This window comes from Centropristis striata, chromosome 4 (genome assembly GCF_030273125.1).
Source record: "Centropristis striata isolate RG_2023a ecotype Rhode Island chromosome 4, C.striata_1.0, whole genome shotgun sequence".
Taxonomy (NCBI): domain Eukaryota; kingdom Metazoa; phylum Chordata; class Actinopteri; order Perciformes; family Serranidae; genus Centropristis; species Centropristis striata.
Genome location: NC_081520.1, coordinates 40,182,584 through 40,207,045, shown reverse-complemented (window position 1 = coordinate 40,207,045; position 24,462 = coordinate 40,182,584). Strand labels below are relative to the sequence as shown.

At 35.9% G+C, this 24,462-nt stretch overlaps 2 protein-coding genes across 2 annotated transcripts in view; one reads left to right on the top strand and one right to left on the bottom strand.

Annotated features, from left to right (window-relative positions):
- npas1 (neuronal PAS domain protein 1) overlaps positions 1–2,584 on the top strand; it is a 56,587-nt gene extending 54,003 nt beyond the window's left edge. The window contains 1 exon segment of the mRNA XM_059331757.1: positions 2–2,584. Coding sequence (XP_059187740.1) covers positions 2–466 — 465 coding nt within the window. The 3' untranslated portion in view covers positions 467–2,584.
- Positions 2,585–10,163: 7,579 nt separating this feature from the next.
- Positions 10,164–19,857, bottom strand: tmem160 (transmembrane protein 160). The gene is made up of 4 exons (XM_059330656.1): positions 19,545–19,857; positions 17,390–17,414; positions 15,015–15,107; positions 10,164–12,853 (listed from the first exon to the last, which is right to left on the bottom strand). The coding sequence occupies exons 1-4, from the start codon at positions 19,764–19,766 to the stop codon at positions 12,525–12,527; spliced, it is 669 nt and encodes a 222-aa protein (XP_059186639.1). The 5' UTR covers positions 19,767–19,857; the 3' UTR covers positions 10,164–12,524.
- Between the last annotated feature and the right edge of the window lie 4,605 nt (positions 19,858–24,462).

Below are 24,462 nucleotides of genomic sequence, written 5' to 3'. Positions count from 1 at the left end.
CCCCCCGTCCCCGGCCCTGTCCCCCGCTATGTCCGTGTCCTCCCCGCTGCCCCGCGAGGACAGAGTCGTGTCGGGGGTGGTCAGTCGGAGCGGCGGCGGCGTCGGTAGCGCTCCTGACTTTGAGCTGCTGCAGAGACTGGCTGCAGGAGGCGCAGCGGGGCGGGTCCTCTTCCACCCCCTCGCCCTCGGCCCACAGGGCCCTCAGAGCCTCTACGCTCCCAGCACGATCCGCTACGCTCCACCTGAGATGCCCCCCTCCCACCACCACGGAGTAGAACACAGCGATGGCCTGCAGCTACGCTCGGACCACCACAAGGGACACCCGCCAGCCTTCTTCCCCCACCTACAGCGGTTGGCCGGCTTGCCACCCTTCAGTGGTTTCTCCCCGTCTGACAGCCCTTTCTCCTCCGGCCTGCCCTTCTGTATGAATGGACTGAGGGGGGCTGCAGGCTCCGAGGAGGACTGAAGGGAGGAGAGGATGAAAATGAAGGACGGAGCAGAGTGACAGACCAGAAAGAGAGACGTTGAAAAGGGCAGGAGAGACAGAAGTGGCAGGACATTAAGCCTCTGAGGACGTTACTAATTGGACAATGAGCTGAATAACTGCGATTTAAAATATGTGACAAGTCGCTGCCATCGGGGATTATTGTGACAGTGACTCTCGGAGAAAACGGGACATGGAAACTTTTGACTGGTCGTCCCTCCAGACTTTCTGTCTCTGCAACAATAATGAACTCCGCTCTGTGTCTTTCTCTAGATGACTGTGTTGATTTCTGTGTCTCTTCCACTCAGAGAAGCCATATTGTATATAGAGACAAAACCATAAAGACCCTCAGCTCACACCCTCCTCACTGTCACTCCAATTAACCCCATTAACCCTAAAGCCAGTAGAAAGAGATGGACACTTGTCTGTAGGAATGAAAGCGACTTTGGAATATACATTTTTATTATTGCAGTATTATACAAATCATCTCTTACGCTGTAAGAACTTGATTAAAGGGTTTCCTTTTAAAATAGACGGAGAAAGCCCTCTGGTGTTTTTGTATTGAGATTCAAAATGATAATGATAGAAAAAAATCTGAGTATTCATCCGTCAGCCATACTTAAAGCACACTGTTGGGACAAAAATATGAATAATGTAGTCCCAGACATTCCATTATATATAAGGGAAGAAAATGCAATGCAGACAGGACGTTATTTCTGTTTTCTGATTATAGGAAGCTCGTTTGTTTAACTGAGTATTAATTATAGTATATTCTGTATGATGCTGCGCTTGTGTTTGTGTATGAAAGCCATATTGTTTTTATTTTTAAAGTTTTGTAATTTTTTTTACCAGATGGAAGGATGGTGTGAAATTTGTGTCGAGACAGACTAAAAAACATTGTTTAATTGGATGTACAAGACCATCCTTTTTTTTTTCTCTCTCTCTCTTTAAAAAAAAATATATTTCTGAAAATGTTTTTAAGAGGGGAAATGGTGCTGGACACAAGTGTTTGTTATCATTTAAACTTCTGTGTTTTTTCTGAGCACTTACTGAAATTTGTTCTGGTGTGAACTCAAAGCACTTCATCACTTAACACTCACAGTGTGATCCTGTTAAAACAGAAAACAATGCAAGAGTGGTCACTAATATCATATCCTAGTGGAGGGGATAAATAAACAGACCTGTGGTCATTAAAAGACGACCATAAGAGGTCAATAAAAATAACTCTGATATTGGTTTCAGTTCAACTCAGTCAACTGGAAGTAAAGTTTTAAATTAGAAGGTGGAAATATAAAACACTTTAAATTTCTGTATCGCACTGATTGATTGAAATTCCTCTCAGGAGTGAAAAAAACAAACAAACAAAACACTTTTTATATAAAAAAAAATGAATTAGGAGTTTTTTTTAAGTAGTGCATTTCAGATGAAGTGAGTCACAAACAGTTTGGCGGACTTAAAAAAAAAAGATACTCGAACAAATTGAGAATCTTCACTTCAAAATGGGGTGTTTAACATGTGAAAATGTGACCCTTTTTTTTTAGAAAATGATTGCACCAATACACCAAAATGCATTCTTGAAAAATAATGTGACAATAATAGAACAATAATCATCACTTTAAAAATAAAGTGATCCATGATGTGATCAAAATACACCTAAATTTATATTATCTGTTGAAAACCAATTCTTCCAAAATGATGCCATAAAGTTCCACATCCTATGTTAATTATTTTTCTTTGCTTCCAAATTGAGATTATGGTTGACTGTCTGATCTGAGGGTGGAAATCTCTGATGTTCTGATGTCTGACAGAAAAAAAAGAGGAAAAAATATTTCCAACTGTTCAGATCCGACGTGCACTACACACCCATACTGTAGCTGTCAAATGCAAATGTGTGTGTGAGCACACATATTGGGTGTTTAATGATATAACGTGTGTGTGTATGATTGCGTGCGTGTGCTTGTACAAATGTGTATGTTTTTATTTTTTATTTTTGTTTTTATTTTGAATTAAATAGCTAACCCCTTGCCCATCACTGTGAATCTAACGTTACCCCCCCCCCCCCCCCCCCCCCATCTCTGTGAATACCCCACCCACTCATCAAATAAAATGAACAAATGTAAAAAGAAAAACAGTGATACAGATGACGATAACAATAAAATATTCCAGTAGAGGAGCACAACTCAATGCTTTGTCCTTTATTTCTTGCTTTTCAACATAAACTCAACAGCTGATTTACTGTATAAATAAGGTTGAAATACATTTTTTAATTGTGGTTTAATTTTTTTTTATGTTTTGAGAAGATATACACCTTATCTGTCAAGAATAAATCACATTGTCACAATCATTTCATGGAAAGAGGTAAAATGTTTTTATTATAGTTTTATATGTGATTAAAATAGATCACGTGGGCCACATATTTTAAGTTTGAAAAGTTTGTTCTGCACTAGTTTTTCTTAATAACTGACCCGTATTTTCTTCACAAAACATCAGTATTCCAGACATTTATATACAGCCTAGCAGACTATCATAAATGTAAACAACATAGCCAAGAATAACAAACACACGAGGAAAATAAGTGGAAAATTTCTTATAAAAGATGTCTTGTATCCAGATAGTTATGTGTCAGGTGGGTGATTTTGTATATTCCTGGAGAATAAAAGACAACAAAATAGATCCTTAATAAAAAAGTTAAAATGTGCAATAGGTGAAAGTGACCCTGGCATGAAGAAGGACGAGTGTGTTGGATTTAACAAAGAATTAAATTCATACACAAAAGCACAGCGAGTCCATGGACAGCGTCTCACTTATGAGAGACTATATGCGTGCATGCATCGACATGTGTGTACATATGAGTCTGTGTGTGTGTGCATTGGTGGTTTGCTTGTGTGTCTGCACGTGTGTGCATCTCCATGAATTTGCGAATGTGTGTGTGTGTGTGTGTGTGTGTGTGTGTGTGTGTTGTCTGAAGCAGCCCCAGGGAGGGGCTCTGACATTGAAGACGGGTTAAATCCTGTTTTACATTCAAGTGGCAGGCCCTAGTTCATTAGAGTGAGGATCATTCCTCCTCAAGACCAAAGGAAGCGCATACTAAACAAGAGCAGTTGTTGGGGAGAAAATGCCATTGTACGTGCAAAACCGTATGTACTGTATAAGTGGGTGTGTGAGCGCTGATGTGCTGGGAAACGGAGCTGCACAATAACCTCTGCTTTCTTCTTTATATCTTCTTTTCCGGGGAGTACAGATGCAAGTAAAGATGCGGCTTGTACAGTGCACTATTTGTGTCAATGTGCATGTGTGTTTGTGTGTGTGTGTGTGTGTGTGCACAAGTCATGGCAGCTCTCCCGACTGTCTTCCTCTCCGCCTGTCATTGAGTCACCCATATGCCCTCTCTGTCACTGACTTTGATGGCTTATCTTACCCCCTGAATTGGAGTCGCGCTCCCGGGGGAAATACCTTAGCACATGTAAATGCATTTGAAAGAGTAAAAATATGGGTAGGAATAATAGAGTGAGGGATGGAGGCAGACACCCAGACAGCTTTCACCTGACACGGGCTTACTACACCTCCACAACTCTCTCTTTCCTTCATCCCTCCTCTACTATTTTTGTTTCCCAACAATCTCTGCTTTCTCCCCCCTCAGCCAGGAGAAGGCCAATCCATACTTAATGTAGTTCTCAAGGCAGATGCTTTGATCCATACACGTGGCATTTAACACCTGAGAGCAGATGAGCAATCTGCTCTCAAAACAAGCAGGGGTTAGGGCTCCTGCTTTCAGGGCTGGGGAGTGTTCGACGTGCCGCTCAGGTTTTTAGAGATGTACGAGGTTAGACCTGGACTCGGAGCCGAGGCTGGTGTTGTGGTTTCTGTAGCTGCTCGGGGTCTGGGGTGGATGGTGTTTGTCAGGGAGGGCGCGTCTCCTGCCTCTGGGCGCCCTGCCCTTTAGACGCGCCAGGCCTCAGGAGCCTCCTGCATGCCAAACAGACCTGTGCAGTCAGATGCAGCCACGGAGGAGAGGAGAGGAGGGGAGGAGAAGCGAACGTGAGGAGGAGTCCAGAAAGAAAAAGGACTTGAGGGCGAAAGGGTAGAAGAGGATCTGAGGGAGAGAGGAGAGGAGGGAGAAGAGGGGCTCGAGGGGAGGAGGAGGTGGGGGTGCTGGTCACACTGCAGCAGCCATCTAGACACACCCTGCATGTGAAACACAACTGCACCGAGACGCCCTGGGAATCAGCGAAGGAGAGGTGGGAGGAGAGGAGGAGAGGAGGAGGAGAGGAGGAGAGGAGGAGAGGAGGAGAGGAGGAGAGGGTGACTCTGAGGTGAGTCTCAACAGCAACACTGTGTGTCGATGGCCGCGAGATATCACAGACCTTCGCCCTAACCCAGTCACTGATAGTTATCACAGACAACCCCCCCATCACTCCCACACACACACACACACACACACACACACACACACACACATTCTTGTATTTCTATCTTTATGAGGACCCTCATTGGAGCAGTGAATTCCCTTGCAAGGTTATAATAGTTTTGAATTTTTCATTAGTTTTAGTTTTAATTTTGTTGTGAATTTTTGTTTTTCAAATTCAGTTAATTTTAATGAGTTTTTAGAGTGAGTTTGCTAGGTTTAGTTTAGTTTTTATTAGTTTTAGTTTTTTGTAATTGGGTATTTGTTGATTAAAAGAGGTCACAGTAAATTTTGCCTTTATTTCCTTTGTCTGATCCATCTTCATTGCGTATGAAAAAAGTTGACAAAGATGAAAACGAAGGACATTTTCACTATCATTTTAGTTAGTTTTGTAACCACACAATACAGTTTCAGTTAATTATCATTATCATGTAACCTTTAACCCTTAAAACAAAGTCTGGAATCTCAAAAAAGCCTTTAACGATGTGAGGACCGGCCAAAGTGTCCTCACTTTAGAAAAATGTCCTCACTCTGTTGGTTAAAAATGCGTTCTGGTCCTCACTATGTAGGAAGTACAAGAACACACACACTCACACACACATTCTTGTACTTCTATCTTTGTGAGGGCCCTCATTGGAATAGTGAAGTCGTTAGTTTTGATTCATTTTTAGGGTGAATTTACTAGTTTAAGTTTAGTATTGATTTTTTGATATGCTTCAGTTTTAGTTTAGTTTTTATTAGTTGTGGTTTTTTTTGTAATGGGGTATTTGTTGGGTGGGAGATTAAAAGAGGTCACAGTAAATTTTGCCTTTATTTCCTTTGCCTTATCCATCTTCATTACGTATGAAAAAAGTTGACAAAGATGAAAACGAAGGACATTTTCAGTATCATTTTAGTTCGTTTTGTAACCACACAATACAGTTTCAGTTAATTATCATTATCATGTAACCTTTAACCCTTAAAACAAAGTCTGAAATCTCAAAAAAGCCTTTAAAGTAGTGAGGACCAGCCAAAATGTCCTCACTTTGCAAAATTGTCCTCACTCTGTTGGTTAAAAACGTGTTCCGGTCCTCACAATGTAGGAAGTACAAGAACACACACCCACACACCCACACACACACACACACACACACACACACAGCAACCACATGCTGCTCTGCTCAGTTCATATATTCATACATGCTCGCAGATGAGCAGCTCATTATAAAAATTATGCATGTACAGCATGTGTGTGTGGACAGTTTGTACATCCTTTGACTCCCACTGTAAGGAGACTTTCTATTCACTCTGACAGCACTTTACTGGGCCTCGCTTGCATAATCCAAAAAAATATGACAACTTATCAAATATGGTGTTACAGATAGTGGTCTTTATTTGTGCTGATACGTTGCTGCAATTGAAGGTTTTGGAATTGTTTATAAGAGATGCGTCAACACTTTTTCTCCGTTATTGATTTAATTATGGAGTGTGTGTTCTCTGAAGGAGGCCTTTTCGAATCTCATTTATGTCTCCAGCTAATGGTGAGGACACTGAGGTCGTGTCCTTTTGCTTTTTCTGGGAAGTCACTATCAAATAAACAAAATATCCTAAATGTAATTGTAAAAAAATGTTTAGAAACCTTTGTGTGGAAGGGTGATTAACCAGTTAGGGGGGCTCCTATTGATGCCCACCTTTCTGTGCTTTTAACTGATATGTGTCATATTTTGTTAAGTTGCAGCCTTATGACTAAACTAAATTTTCCCCTCAACAATTTGCAATCAATAGTGCATAATGATAAAGTCAAAATCAAATCAACTCGACTTTATTTATAGAGCCCTTTTTTATGTATTTATTTATTTATTTATTTATTTAAACAAAACACAACATAAATCACCAATGGACAAACACAGTAAAACAAAAACAAAAAACAAAAAACAAATGACAACAAAATCACAAAACCAACCTAAATAAATAAATAAATAAAACTACAATAATAAATAAGAACTTTAACACATTAAAACTAAACAAGACACAAACAAACAGCAAACATAATTACCACATAAAACATACAGTATATCAGTAAACTTGATAACCTAAGAAAAAATAAAAGAGGGTTAAGTTAAATGCCAGCCTTCCACTTCAATAAACCTTTCCCACCTTTCCAAATACCGTCCAACATCACCATTCCTATTAGCAATATAACCTTCCAAAACAAAATAACGTTTAATAAACATCCTAAATTGATTAATATTCAAAGAATAATATTTATAGAGCCCTTTAAGACAGCGTTAGCTGACACAAAGTGCTGTACATGACAGGACAGACCAACAATAAAAACAAAGAACAAGCAAAAACAACTAAAACAAAGCGAGTCTCATGATGGGTAAAAAAAAAAACAATAAATAAAAGTGGGTTTTAAAATGAATCTCAATTTTAAAATTAGTCTTAATTTTGAAATGAATCTTAATTAAAAAAACCCCCACAAAGAACAAATAAAAACAAATAAAACAGAACAAAGGCTCATGTTGAGTTAATAGATTATAAGAAAATAGATTATGTGCAAATGTATTAAAAATATATTAGTCATGTCCCTCCCCATGTTTCTGCACCTTGACTGGAGTCCACCTGTGGTGAATTCACTTGATTGGACATGATTTGTACAGGCACACACCTGACCTGTCCATATAAGGTCTCACAGCTCACTATTTATAGAAGTGCAAAAAAAAATAGCCATGAGGTCAGACTTGCAGAGCTCAGAGTTTGGAGACGGCTACAAAAAAAAACCCAACAACATTTTAAAGAAAGCAACAAAACACACAAGTGTCAGAATCAGCATTGGCAATCGACCAAACATCTGTAGTCCATCAGTAGTGGACTCGTGTTTCACAATCAGTGCGTCCCTTGTTGTCTGGCTGAGCTCCAGAGATCCTGTGTGGAGGTGGAAGAAACTTGTAAAAGGGACAACCATCACTGAAACACTTCAGTGATCTGTGCTTTATGGACAAACAGAAGCCTCTCCTCAGTGAAAGTCACATGAAGGCCTGTTTGGAGAAAACAAAACGCCTAAAGGACGCTGTGGGAAACAAGATTCTCTGTTTGATGAATCAAAGACTGAACTGTTTGGCTTCAATCAGCGTCATGTCTGGAGGAAAACCTGCACAACACCATCCTAACAGTGGAGCAGGGTGGTGCAGCATCATGCTGGGAGTGTTTTTCATAAGCAAGGACTGAGACAGAGAAAAAAGAGCTATTCTTAATGAAAACCTGGTTCAAAGCACTCAGGACCTCTGACCATGTTGCAACAGGACAATAACCCAGACAAGACAACTCAGAGAATGTCCTCAAGTAGTTCATCCAGAGCGGGATTTGATCCCAATTGAACATCTTAAGAGACCTAAAAAAGACCATCGGCAATCCACATCCAATGTGAAAGAGCCTGAGAGAATCTACAGAGAAGACTAGCAGGGAAATCCCAAAACCAGATATGAAAAGCTTATCGCGTCATCTCCAAGAAGACTCGATTTCGACTTAGTACCAAGGTTATTATAGTTAACGAAAACTAATGAAATAACGAAAACTAGAATTGAAAAAACATTTTCGTTAACTGAAATAAGAATAAAAAACGAGTTTTTTTTAAAAACGAGAACTAACTGAAACTGTATTTTGTGGTTACAAAACTAACTAAAACTAACTAAAATTATAGTGAAAATGTCCTTCGTTTTCGTCTTTGTCAACTTTTTTCATACATAAACCTTTTTGGTTGATATGAAATCTATTTAATCTATCTGGTTTTATGACTTAATAAACTTATTGGGGCTGAGATGGATCAGACAAAGGAAATAAAGGAAACATTTATTGTGACCTTATTGAATCTGGCACCCAACAAATACCCCATTACAACAAAACTAAAACGAATAAAAACTAAACTAAAACTAAGCATTTTCCAGAAAACAAAAATTAAAACTAGCAAACTCACTCTAAAAACTAATTAAAACTAACTGAATTTGAAAACAAAAACTGACAATGAAATTAAAACTAAAACTAATGAAAAATCCAAAACTATTATAACCTTGCTTAGTAAAGAGTTAAATCAAGTAAGTTTTCGCTAAAACCAAAATCTCAAATTTAAATTTAAAATGCTGGTTTTGCTTTGTCGTCGTGGGTAACTGAGTGAAGATTAGACCAAAAAAATAGCTAAATTTTTAAAAATGTTAAACAAGGGAAAGCTTATGAATAGCTTTGTGAAATATTTACCCTGTTGACTCTAAACAGCAGCATCATTACACGCTGAGAGATCAAGGAACCCAGTTCTGCTATGCAGGAACATTATTTGGCCTTATGTGTCAGTTAGTTTGCATTAATTTCATTAAGCACAAATTTACTCAAGAATATGCATGATGTAAGCATAATATACAGTTAAAATAAATAAGCTCAGGTCATATTCAGGATGCACCTTCGTGGTGCAGATTTACAGACTAATTTAGATTTAATCAAATTACCAAAAACACAACTGGCTAATTAAATGGCTCTTAATGTTTTGACCCTATCACATAAAAAAAAAATGAAGCAGCACCTACTTGCAACACCTGAGGAGTTACAATCATCCAGTGTGTTATTAAGAAATTAAGATATTAGAAATTATAAAAAAAATGTAGATATTTGTGGAGCAGAACAAAATTATCTCACATCCCTCTTAACCTGGAAAGCAAATAATTCACACACTGAAGTTTTGACAGATATGTCATTTTATTACTGTATATACAGTGAGGTGCACTGTGTGCCGGTGCACACAAACACAATAGTAAACGATAGTGAACCCAATTCCACACACACACACACACACACACACACACACACACACACACACACACACACACACACACTGGCGCAATATCATGCACTTCCACCCATTCTTTACATCCATAAAACAGCATTTATTGAGATCACCAGATGGTGTGAAATTCACTCAAAGTGTAAAATGGTTTATGGTTACATTTAGGTTCTGTACATGAATATCAACAATATCACGCCAAAAATATGAGTACAGGAACCGATGTGGAAAAAATTCTGTTTCGAAAAGTCTAAGGACTTAAAAAAAAACCTGATAAAAAAGTGCTATTGCCCTATAAAAAAGTTCACAGGGTAAACCGCTGTAAACAAAAAATAAGTAAGCCCTCATTGGTTGGAAAAAAAAAAAGCTCTCTTTCTAGATCTCACAGCATATAACAACCAGCTTGTTTTATTGTCTTTTAAGAAAACTTCAAGTAGTCATATTTAATTATTTTGAACAACATGATAAGACAAACAGCAGCCAGGAACAGTTGGCTGAGAAAAGCCAATGAAATGGCTTAAAAATGATTGCATACTGAGCAGTGAAAACTTATATGAACAGATATGAGATGCTCTTTTTGCAGTGAATCTGTTGATGTAAATCAGGGGTCTCAAACTCGCGGCCCGCGGGCCAATTGCGGCCCTCGTGACGATATTTTGTGGCCCCCACCTTGATATGAAAGTTTAATGTGAGTTTTATATGAATGGCAATTTACCATGTTGTGTGTTGAAGGTCCCTTTATTTACTTTTTTTGGTAATTTTATGTCTTTTTTAAAATAATTTTGTCTTTTAAAAAAAATATAATTTTGTGTCTTTTTTAATAATTTTGTGTCTTTTTTAAACAATTTTGTGTGTTTTTTCGTAATTCTGTGTCTTTTTTGGGTAATTTTGTGTCTTTTTTAGTAATTTTGTGTCTTCTTTGGTAATTTTGTGTCTTTTTAAAATAATTTAGTGTTTTTTCAAGTCATTTTGTGTCTTTTTTCTGTCATGTTTTGGTCATTTTGATACTGCCTCCAGTGGCTCCCAGGTAATTTGAGTTTGAGACCCCTGATGTAAATGCTAATAAATCAATATAATTTTCAGACAGATTGATAATTTAAGTAAAGCAGCTTTTAGTGTATCTGATAGGAAACCTTACAAAAAGAATCAGCATTTCCAGACCGTTTTTTTCGGTCTAAAAGTCTTTCTTCACCTAAACAATAATCGGTAACGCTTTATATTAAGGTCCTTGTAATAACCATTAATTAACAAGTAATAAGGCATTGTTCTCGCTTTAGATCCCTTTAGCTGCAAAAAGCATAGCTAACTGTTAACAAGTGCATAGTTAACTTATAATAGATGAGCAATAAAGTATATTTTAATATCAATAAGCAAACAAAAGATTAATAAAGGCATGGCAAAGACATAATGGGTGGGTTATGGGTGTTTGTAATGCTATTATGAAGAATTATAAGATACTCATGAGGCTTTTATTAATGTTCTTATTAGAAATCTCTTATAGTCAGTGGTGGAAGAAGTATTCAGATCCCGTACTTTAGTGAAAGTACTAATACAACACTATGAAATTACTCCACTACAAGTAAAAGTCCTGCATTCAAAACTTACTTAAGTAAAAGTACAAAAGTATCAGCATCAAAATGTACTTAAAGTATCAAAAGTAAAAGTACTTGTTATGCCGAATGGACCCACTCAGATTGTTTTATATATTCTAAATATCTTATTACATTATTTGTATTGATGATTTTATGTAAGCAGGGTTTTAATTTTGTAAAGATATGGCTCATTTAAGTACTTAATATACTGTTATAAGATTTGATAAAATAAAAAAAGTCTAATCACCTTAAATTGATCATATGTTTTATGTTGAATCTCAACCTGAAAAGTAACTAAAGCTGTCAGCTAAATGTAGTGGAGTAAAAAGTACAATATTTGCCTCAAAATGTAGTGAAGTAGAAGTATAAATTCACAGAAAATAGAAACACTCAAGTAAAGTACAAGTACCTCAAAATTGTACTCAAGTACAGTACTTGAGTAAATGTACTTAGTTACTTTCCACCACTGCGTATAGCCTGCTATTAGCTGTATTATAATGCCATTATTAACACTTATATAGGCCTATAAACACAGTAATGTTAATAAGCATCTTGTAAGGACTTACAAGGGCCTTATTACTTGTTAATTCATGGTTATTACAAGGACCTTAATATAAAGCGTTACCTCTACTTTATATGATGCCTAATTTCTAGCAAAGCTTTAAAGGTGTACCTAATAAAGTAATTTATCAAAATATTGTTGACACTATTGACAAGAGGGATTATTCATACATTATAATACAGCTAATAGCAGGCTATAAGAGATTTATAAGCACTAATAACAGTTTGCAAATGCTTAAGAACATTAATAAAAGCCTCATGAGTATCTTATAATTGTTCATAATGGCATTACAAACACCCATTATGTTTTTGCCATGCCTTTATTAATCTTATTTTGTTTGCTTATTGATATTAAAATATACTTTATTGCTCATCTATTATAAGTTAACTATGCTTTTTGCAACTACCGGATCTAAAGCGAGAACAATGCCTTATTACTTGTTAATTAATGGTTATTACAAGGACCTTAATATAAAGCCTTACCCAATAATCTTTACATCAACACAACAATAAGTTTGGATCTCACACAGCCTACATATGAACATGTAGGCTGCTCACACACACACACACACACACACACACACACACACACACACACACACACACACACACATACAAATCAAGGGAAGCCCTGAATCAAAGCGACACACACACCTTTTCCTCTGAGGATGTTTACTTGTTGGGCCCCTTGCTGTTATTGTCCTCACTGTCCTGATGTCTGCTGTCCCGGTAGCCTCGGTGCTCGCGCCTCTCGCGGCACTCCCGGCACTCGTCCTCCTCCTCTCCTTCCTCCTCCTCCCCCTCGTGGATGATCTCCACCTCCAGGCGGCCGATGTAGAGAGACACCGCGCAGAGCCAGAAGAGGGCGACGCTGCCCACCACGGCAGTCTGGAGCAGCAGCGCCGGCACAGACAGCAGCATCATCCTCCGCAAGGCAAAAAGGCTGCCGATGTACGAGGCGCCGCCAAACGACACGCACACACCTCCCAGGATGAAGAAAGCTGAGGAGAAACAGATTGACATGGTGTTATAATACACTGCTAAAAAGCCAACTTGTATTTTTTGGCCTAAAACAGTGATTTACAGTGATTGGTAAAACTTGGAAATATAAATTATTGATATTTAGGGCAATAATGTTAGTTAGCACAACAAAGGAAGCCAGTTGTCTGCTCAAAAACAAGTTGGTGAGTTGTTGTTACTTATATCTTTAAGTTGGGGTTCACAACAAGGGACAATAGTTCTGATAACTCTTATTTCTTTGTTGTGAAATGCGGGAAAACGGTGAAATTCGGTCATCAGCAAAAGCTAGCGGCTAACTGATGCTAGCGACTAACTGATGCTAGCGGCTAACTCAATTCAATTCAATTGGCTTTATTGGCATGACGTAACAATGTATATATTGCCAAAGCAAGCATCAGAAAAAAAGATAACAAGATAAGGAAAGCAATATTTACAATAAATTATTATAATTCTGTTATTCATTTTAGAAGAAAAGAAAAACTAATAACAATAAAAGAAAGCAATATTTACACTTTAATTTACAATTTAACTTATGTTAGCAGCTAACTGATGCTAGCGGCTAACGGATGCTAGCGGCGCTGCATGTTACAGCTACAAGAGTAGCCATTAGCGTATCAATGCTAACTCAAAATTGTGGTCGCAACATTAGCTGACATTTCATAGCAGCGTTACAATTGTGCCAATTCAGCACATAAGGAGTAAGGATTAAAAGTTATTACAATGTTAAATTATAAGTTAGTACAACTTACAGTTGAGTTGACAAAAATCTGAATTCAGAGTTGAGCAAACTCAAAAACAACTTAAAATATTTAGTTTAATTGTCCAACTTAAAACTTTATCGAAGTTTGTTGCCTTGAAATTTTGAGTTCACCCAACTATTTCTTTTTTTGTAGTGTAGAAATCTAATTAATTTTCTCACTGTAATTAAATATTCTTGTAATTATCTGAGTGGAAGTAAAAGATAAAATAAAGCGATGGGCTCCTGTTATTACTTATTTGACATGATCAATGTGATAAGGTGCTGTACTGATTTGATTGTAATTTAAATTGTATTTATTTATATTTAAAGACTTCTTTGAGGATGCAGAATTTAATTTGATCTCATTTTAATTATTTTTCCTGAAAAGCTTGTGACTTTGAAGAAAGTAACAAAAAAGTTCTCTCATTATTCTGGTATTTAGCAAATAGAAATAATTTTGGTAATCCTAACGGACCTACAACAGGAAAAGTTTGTCTGTTTTAAGGTCAGACAGTGAGAAAAAAAAAACAGGTTATGTGTCTTTTATACAGTGTTTTAAACTTCTGGTTTCAACTGTATGTATAGTTCAAGTATAAATAAACATTGTTAAATCAATGGAATATTTCCCTGTATTTTTTTTGATAACTTAAAAATAATAAAGTAATAAAAATAATCTCTCAAATTCTCTCTCAATATTCTGATTTTTTAGCAAATAGAAATTTTTTTGGTAATCCTAACGTAAACTTCTGGTTTTAACTGTATGTATAATTCAAGTATAAGTAAACATTGTTAAATATATATATTTCCCTGTGTTTTGTTTCATAATTTAAAAATATTACATAGATAAGCACACATTGCGATTGATCTTTCATAGTGGTAATAGATGTACAGTAATGCTTTTATTTTGACATAAATAAATAAACCTCATGACTTAATTTAGTACCATAGCTGGAAAGTTCTTTCACAGAATCAATTACTTTTTAATGATTTAATGAAGGTTTTTTTAAATTAAAAATGTAACACTAAAAACTGGCATTTCAGGTAACCATGACTTTAGTTTCCATCAAGGATCTGGGCTCCTTATTTATTCATTATGATTGTAGTCATTATTTATTCATTGGCTGGATCAAAAAAAATATCTATTGCAAGGTTCTTAGAAATCAATTTTAGAACAAAAAGAGCTGAAGTACATTGGATGCTATAGTTAAATAAAATACTTATTTCATGCATTGATTTTTCAGGCCTTTTTATTTTTCTTAAATCCACTACTTTTAAAGAATTTAGCACTTCAGCAGCCCTTTGTTGAAGAGTTTGAATCACACTCTGCAGCTTGTTAACGCTAGCACAGTGAGCTGGCTGTCGGCTCTGCTGTGCATGAAACAGATTCTCCTGAGAGCCGGTACCATATGCTGCTTCACGTCCCACTTCGCTCTGGACGAATGCGATGACTCCGACCCCGGTCGCCAGCAGACCGTTCCTGAACCACGAGAGGAATCCTACAAAACAGGCGAAGCCAGAAATAAACCACAAATCTGTGCAGAGAGTCAGAATCAGTCACATGTTACATGGTCTAGACAGAATTGTCCAAAAAGTGAAAGTGAGGAGCATTTATGGGTTAAGGGGAATAATTATGGGGAATAAATTAGGGGAAAAAATGGTTCCCAAGCGAAATTTTGAGTTTTTGACCTTCTCATTTGCATATCAATATGGCGGCCAAATTACCCATCTTGCTCAGTCAGTTTTTTTGTAAGTAGGCAATCAAAGATGAGGAAATTAAGTTTCTGGATCTATAGTCTAGAGTCAGAGCAAGGATATAGTGGAGGCTCAGTGTGTTTTTTTTATGTATACATATATATATATATATATATATGCAAAATACCAACTTTTAAGGTGAAATTAAGCATTATTTGTGTCATTTTTTAAGGCCAACATAAATATTCAATCAATATCACTTTTAAATGTTCCAGTTGGTATTTTGCATATATATATATGTATATGTGTATATATATATATATATATATACACACATGTATATATATATGTATGTATATATGTATATGTATATATATGTATATGTATATGTATGTATGTATATGTATGTATGTATATGTATGTATGTATATATATATGTATATATATGTATATGTATGTATGTATATATATATGTATGTATGTATATATATATGTATATATATGTATGTATGTATGTATGTATATATATATATATGTATGTATATATACATATGTATATATATGTATGTATGTATGTATGTATGTATGTATGTATGTATGTATATATATATATATATATATATATATATATATATATATATATATATATATATATATATATACTGCATGCTTACGGCGGTGTTTTAACTTTTTCTGATTAGATTTCTGCTCAGGGCGGAGTTGGGTGGACTTTATGGCACTGATCTCTGCGCACCAATATAAATAAAGCTGATAAGATATAAAAGTAACAATAATAATAATAATGATGGAAGTTGCTTTACCTTTAAATCTGTTAAAAAACATACTTACTAATAACAACCCGTCTGTCTGTATCATACTGAGTTTCAGTTTACAGTTTTAATCTGAGTAATATAAAAGTCAAGCTGAGGTGATATTGTGTTCTCTCTGTGCTGCTCGTCACTCCACCCACTCCACCTCCTTCCTCCCTGCCGCCTCCTCAGAGCTAAAATAAATAAAGTTGTGACTCCAGTCTGAACCGCAGTCATGACAACCCGTCACTGTGACAGGCTGACAGTTAAGAAACAGCTCAATCATGCCTCCCATTAAAACAAATATTCTCAATTCTCACTAAAGTTATACCCCCTGACCAGTGTAGTCTAGTTTGTTTGCAGTGGGTCTACTGTCTATACTGGTACTCATCCATCCCAGAACAACACATCTGACAACAACAACCATCTTGGAGCAACACCTCATAAACACCATCACCACCTTGTGTCTGATGCTGCATCCTAACATGTTGATAACAGACCCAGTCTGTCACAATGCTCTCAAGATGTATACTGGAGCAGCTATTCTCAACCATGGGGGAGATGATTTCTGGGGGTCGCCAAATCATTTTGGAAGTCAGCTCTGTCTCCACTGTGTTAATGTGTTTTAGTGTTTTTGGTCATTTTGTGTCTTTTTTTGGTCATTTTGTGTCTTTTTTTTTGTCATTTTGTGTCTTTTTTTTGTCATTTTATGTATTTTTTTGATAATTTTGTGGTCAATTTCTGTCTTTTTTGGTCGTTTTGTTTCTTTTTTTTTTGGTCATTTTGTGTATTTTTTTAGTCATTTTGTTTCTTTTTTGGGTCATTTTGTGTCTTTTCTGGTCATTTTGTATCTTGTCTGGTCATTTCGTGTCTTGTCTGGTCATTTTGTGTCTTTTTTGATCATTTTGTTTCCTTTTTTTGGTCATTTTGTTTCTTTTTTGGGTGATCTGAACTGTGCTTGTGAGATTGTGTTCAGTGAGCGGGGGTCACGGACAACATGCATGTTAAATTGGGGGTTGCGACTCAAAAAGGTTGAGAACTACTGGACTACACCACTGCCCCTCACCTTTCTGACAGTGCACTCTTTGTATTGTTATTGTTGCATTGAATCAAATGATGTCAAAGCCAGTATTTCCACCAGTTGTCAAAGGTAAAACACAGACTATATCATCACCAACTTGTGTGTTACTCTTAGAAGAGGACGACTGCAGGGCAGCTGCAGGTGTCGACAGTTTAATGCAGGAAAAGTTTCACAAGCATGAATGTAGTCAGCTTACCCGTCTCATGGGACTTCCTCAGCATCTGCAAAAAATAGAGAACAACATTAGAACGCCAACCTCTTATTTAATCAATCAATATTTAAACATCAATCGTATGTTTTCTTATAAAAACAAACCTATTTACATTATTATAGTCTTCTATTTCTAATAAATGTATATATGGGTCAGTTTATGGTACATTTTCCATCACTGTTTACAGTGACAATACAGAGACAAGCTTTCATACAAAAACATTGTAAAGTGTACATAAATTCAAAGTTTTTATAGCTTTCATGTTGGTAGATTTCTTAATAGACTTAATATATTGTTTGGTTTCATTTTCAAAGACAAGAAAGAGGTTTTTGATTAACGTAACAACATTTATGGATATGCCATTTGGCTAACTGTATCATGAGATTTTCTTTTGCAAAAGGAAAGTCAGTGAATCCAAACAGTATATGTTCAAAGCACAGGGACAAATGAGGTTCAATAGAAAAAGAAATCAGGTTACAAATATCTTCCCATAATTTAGTTTATAAAGGGCAATACCAAAATAAATGAAAAACATCTTCAGGGTGTCCTTCACAGAAAGAGCAGTTTAAGTCCATGTCTTTATTAACTGACATTTCTCATTTTTGTGCACAATCACTTTTTCATTTTGAAAGTCCAGTAAAAACAAAGCAGACCAAAAAAAGACACAAAATGACAAAAAAAAAAGATACAAAATAACCAAAAAAGACACAACAACAGACACAAAATAACCAAAAAAGACACAAAATGACTAAAAAAAAAGATACAACATAACCAAAAAAGACACAACAACAGACACAAAATGACCAAAAAAGACACAAAATGACAAAAAAAAAGAAGATACAAAATAACCAAAAAAGACACAACAGACACAAAATAACCAAAAAAGACACAAAATGACAAAAAAAAAAGATACAAAATAACCAAAAAAGACACAACAACAGACACAAAATGACCAAAAAAGACACAAAATGACTAAAAAAAAGATACAAAATAACCAAAAAAGACACAACAACAGACACAAAATAACCAAAAAAGACACAAAATGACTAAAAAAAAAAGATACAAAATAACCAAAAAAGACACAACAACAGACACAAAATAACCAAAAAAGACACAAAATGACTAAAAAAAAAGATACAAAATAACCAAAAAAGACACAACAACAGACACAAAATAACCAAAAAAGACACAAAATGACTAAAAAAAAAGATACAACATAACCAAAAAAGACACAACAACAGACACAAAATGACCAAAAAAGACACAAAATGACAAAAAAAAAGAAGATACAAAATAACCAAAAAAGACACAACAGACACAAAATAACCAAAAAAGACACAAAATGACAAAAAAAAAAGATACAAAATAACCAAAAAAGACACAACAACAGACACAAAATGACCAAAAAAGACACAAAATGACTAAAAAAAAAGATACAAAATAACCAAAAAAGACACAACAACAGACACAAAATAACCAAAAAAGACACAAAATGACTAAAAAAAAAAGATACAAAATAACCAAAAAAGACACAACAACAGACACAAAATAACCAAAAAAGACACAAAATGACTAAAAAAAAAGATACAAAATAACCAAAAAAGACACAACAACAGACACAAAATAACCAGAAAAGACACAACAACAGACACAAAATAACCAAAAAAGACACAAAATGACTAAAAAAAAGATACAAAATAACCAAAAAAGACACAACAACAGACACAAAATAACCAAAAAAGACACAAAACGACTAAAAAAAGATACAAAATAACCAAAAAAGACACAACAGACAAAAAATGACCAAAAATGACACAAAATGACACAAAATGACTTACAAAGACACGTAAAGACATGACTTTATTAAATCGTTGTAAAAAAAAAAAAAAAAAAACTTTAGATGGGTAAAATATGTGAATTATCTCAAAAGATACTTCTTTATCCTTATTATTAATTATAAATCTAGCAGGTAAATTCCAGATCTTTTTCCAGTTAAGCTTATTAATAAGGTTATTATTCCAATAGGTTGTTTCATATGGAGTTACTGTGAGACAAACGTGTAACAGGAAATGAAAAACGAAAGCAAGAGATTTTCCATGAAAGGAGAATATATACTATATAATATCCCACATGTTCCTACCATAGCGTCCGCCTTGTCGAGGTCAGTGAGCTGGTACTGCTGCTCCGGCGGCCGACTCTTCCCCCACGGCCCCTTCTCTGCGACCCGCAGCCGGGACGAGCCGTGGAGCCTCCGCAGCGGCGCTCCGGCGCTGGGAGGCCGGCCGACCAGCCTCACTGTCCGGGTGAAGTGCGCCAGGCCCGGCGGCAGCTGCCTCCTCAGGAACAGAGAGAGGAAAGCCATCACATACCGAGCACCGACTCACTAAAGAAACAACAACAAGAAAAAACTATACGAGCTAAAAGCAAAAGCACAACACGACCTCTGCATGCCCTTTGACCTCTCACACGGTCAACGACACACCGGAAGAGGAAAGCAGCAAGAAGGTACCCGGGTCAGTGCAGCGCCCCCATGCGGCTGAGGGGCGAAATGTTCATTCTGTTATATTTGAACCACATGTGATTTTCTTAAGTGTATTTATATTTTTTTTAATTGAGGCTTGTTTAAGCCTATATCGACATTTCCCCGATAATGTAGCCTATATCAGGGATGGGCAACTGGAAGCCCGAGGACCGCTAACGGGCCGCACCCTCACTTTAAGTGGCCCCAGTGGCGGTTCTAGACCAGTTTTACTGTGGGGGCCAAGGAGGGGCCAGTGTTTAATCAGAGGGGCACATTAAAAAAATGGCAAAGACGATATTTAAGCATTCAAAATCTTTATTTTAGCTTATTTAAACATCTCATTTAAGTATATTTGGAAGATACAAATACATTGATTTTAAATAATGAGACTCACCAACAATAACAGTTTTTTTTTTGTATATATATATTGTATTGCAAAATTAACCCTCTGGAGTCTCCAAAAGCGCCAAAGCATGACTTCTTCATCACATCCAGACGTAAAAACAAAGCAGACCAAAAAAAGACACAAAATGACACAAAATGACTAAAAAAAAAGACACAAAATGACCAAAAAAGACACAAAAATGTCACAAATGACCAAAAAAGACACAAAATGACTTACAAAGACACGTAAAGACATTAAAAGGATTCAGAAATGGACAAAATAGCCCTATAAGACTTCATAGAGTTAAACTATTATACAATGTACACATTCTGGGTTCCTTTTGTGTACAATGAGATATTGTTTGAACAAAAAATAGGTAAGAATTGTTCCATTGTTCATTGTTATAAATTGATCATTTTATCATTAATTTGACACAGGGGCCACAGCAGGGGCCAAGGGCTTCTTCACGGGGGCAGTGGCCCCTGGAGGCCCCTGGGTAGAACCGCCAGCCCTCAGTACAACTGCATGCATTTGAGCATGAAATCATAAAAGTGCAGTTTAGTTTAGTTTAGTTTATCATTAAGATAACCTGGGGTCCCACAGTATCAAATACACAGTTGAAAACACATAATTATACAAATTAAAAACTAAAAAGAAATAACGAGTGAGCGATATGCTTCACCTAACAAAACAAAAAGTGAGTGAGCGTTTACACTTCTTAAATGTGCTTCATTCATTCTTCGTTATATTTAATATTCACATACTAATCCATATTACACACATTTCTACATATCATATGTATACATCATTACACAATTTACTGACACATAATACATATCATATTGTACATACATTAATTCTACAGCATATACATTATAATAACACATATATATCTATAATATACTACATACATATATATAAATATACCATGTTTTCTTACTTTGATCAATTCTGCTTTATTAATATTTTGAATTGCTTCATGTTAGTGGTGACTTTGATATTTTTAGGCAGTGAATTCCATTCTTTCATACCCTTTTCATGCAGTGTAAAATTACTTCTTGCAATTAAAGTTGGTCTGCTGTTCTTGCACTGAAAAAAAAAATCACAGTAAGTGGTTATTTTTTATTTGCTTCAAACCTTTTGTATTCCTATTTATACTGCTATACATGCATTTGAGCATGAAATATGTTAAGTTACTGCATTGTAAACATATTTAAAATTGCAGTTTCATCATATCTGGTTAAGTGCACGGTCCTATATGTTGCCCTGTGGTAGTCTCGATGAAAAATTGTGGCCCCCTTCAGCATTTAAGTTGCCCAACCCTGATGTATAAAAAAATCACATGCAATTACACATGTGCGCCACAAGAGGGCACCATAGTACAAGGCAATGGTTCACAACATGCCCATATTGATTTATTAAAAATGTCAGTAATTTACATTTCCAAGTTTTACCAACTTAAATCACTGTTTTAGGCCAAAAAATACAAGTTGGCTTTTTTGCAGTGTGTATAGTAAGCAAATAGATACAGCAGATACTGAATATACTGTTCAGATGTGAACCTGTCAAAGTGTTGGAATAAAAAGGAGTTTGTGGGAGGTTTTAAACACATGATCTGCCTCTTTAAAGTCAAATACACACACATGCTAATCCTGCATAACCCTGTGTGCACAGTGAACCTGTGTGTTTGTGTAGGAGAGATCTGTGTCCTCAGTGAGGATGATAGGACGGCCTCTTCCTGAGGTCCTTTGTCTTTCAGCCCACCGGGACCATACCTGACAGAGAGCTGGGAGTTTTAATTGTGTGTGTGTGTGTGTGTGTGTGTGTGTGTGGACAGTGGGGTCTTTTACAAACAGCCAAATCTTTGATGTGATGCGCAGTCTCCCATTGTCCCCAAGACAATGGGAGACTGATGTGTGTGTACACTCATATCCTTGAATTTATATTTGCCAAATAATAAATAATAAAGTTTTGGTAATGCTTTATAATAAGGTCCTTAATAACCATTAATTAACAAGTAATAAGGCATTGTTCTAGCTTTAGATCCGGTAGTTGCAAAAAGCATAGTTAACTTATAGTTAACCCTTTATCAGGCAAAGAACTATATTTGGCAACTTCAGGTAATATTTCGAGAAAAAAATTGCAAATTTACTAGATTAAAGTGGCAAATCTACAAGAAAAAAAGCTGCTGATTTAAGAGATTTAAAGTGGCAAATCTGAACGAAAAAAGTTGCAGATTTACGAGAAAAAAGTGGGAAAAAAGCAACTTTTTTCTCCGAAATTCACCACTTTAAATCTCAAAAATCTATGCATTTTTTTCTCGTAGATTTGCCACTTTAATCTCGTAAACTTTTTTCTGAAAATATTATTTTTGTATGTTTTTTTTTTTTTTTTACACATTTTGGCTGTATGTAATATCCTCCAATATTCTCTAGGATTGAAATTTGGAATTTGCAAGTATTTCAATGAGTGTCCTATTAAGGGTTAAAGTGGTGAATCTGGGAGAAAAAAGTTGTTGTTTTTTTCCACTTTTTTCTCATAAATCTGCAACTTTTTTTTATAATGGGTGGGTCATGGGTGTTTGTAATGCCATTATTAACACTTATATAAGTTTATAAACACACAATAATGTTAATAAGCATCTTGTAAGGACTTACAAGGGCCTTATTACTTGTTAATTAATGGTTATTACAAGGACCTTAATATAAAGCGTTACCAAAGTTTTTTCCTAAATCATATAACATTATTAAACAACATATATATGTACCATATATACAGTACATATGCAAATATATGAACATTAGGTGATGTAACAGTCATTATATGGTGTATATATTCCACAACAACACAGTGCTGACATGTAAATGTACAAAGCCCTTCCAAATATGCAAATATCCCGTCAAATCTGGCCTTTAAGGAGTTATACATTTCCCCCCCGAGGTTTTCACTAAGCAGTGTTTGTAATCATTATCTGTAAGAAGAATCATGAAATCTTTTGAAAACGCTGTTTGTTCCTGTTTTTTTAAAAAGAAAATGCCTTTTACCTTTTTAAATGTGCTTCAGAAGAGGAGTCACTTGTATACTTTGTTTTAATACGTCCAAAGTATTTGTTTTTATCACTTTTTATCCCTTTATCATTTATATGGTGATAACACACACCCACCCACCCACACACACACACACACACACACACACACTGGGTCACTGGGTGTGTTCCTGGCTTCCCAGGATGCTGTCCAGGACAAACTATATTTCCTGGTAAGGTGGAGGCCTGTGGACTGTGAACGTGGCAGTGTTGAGGTGGCAGTTCAACCTGTGTGTGTTCATCTTAACCCATAACAACCCAGAACTATTTATCCTTGAACCAAAATTGTGGGGGATATACCACAGACCAAGTGGACATTTCTGATGTTGTTTTTTTAAAATACTACCCCTAAATGTCAAAGATCTTACTTGTGCTTGTGCTTACAGAAACACAAATTTGCCTTTTTCTCTACATCTCCACAACATATATTTAAATTGTGACATTAATTGTGCAAAAGTGTAACAACAAATTATTTTTTCGCAGATTTACGAGAAAAAAGTGGGGAAAAAGCAACTTTTTTCTCCCAGATTCACCACTTTAACCCTTAATAGGGCACTCATTGACATACTTGCAAATTCCAAATTTCAACCCTAGAGAATATTGGAGGATATTACATACAGCCAGAATGTGTAAAAAAAAACCATACGAAATAATATTTTGAGAAAAAAGTTGACGAGATAAAAGTGGCAAATCTACGAGAGAAAAAAATGTGCAGATTTAAGAGATTTAAAGTGGTGATTCTGGGAGAAAAAAGTTGCAGATTTACGAGAAAAAAGTGGAAAAAAGCACCTTTTTTCTCCCAGATTCACCACTTTAAACCTTAATAGGACACTCACTGAAATACTTGCAAATTCCAAATTTCAACCCTAGAGAATATTGGAGGATATTACATACAGCCAGAATGTGTAAAAAAAACCCAGAGATTACGAGATTAAAGTAGCAAATCTACGAGAAAAAAATGCATAGATTTATGAGATTTAAAGTGGTGAATCTGGGAGAAAAAAGTTGCTTTTTTCCCCACTTTTTTCTCGTAAATCTGCAACTTTTTTCACACAGATTTGCCACTT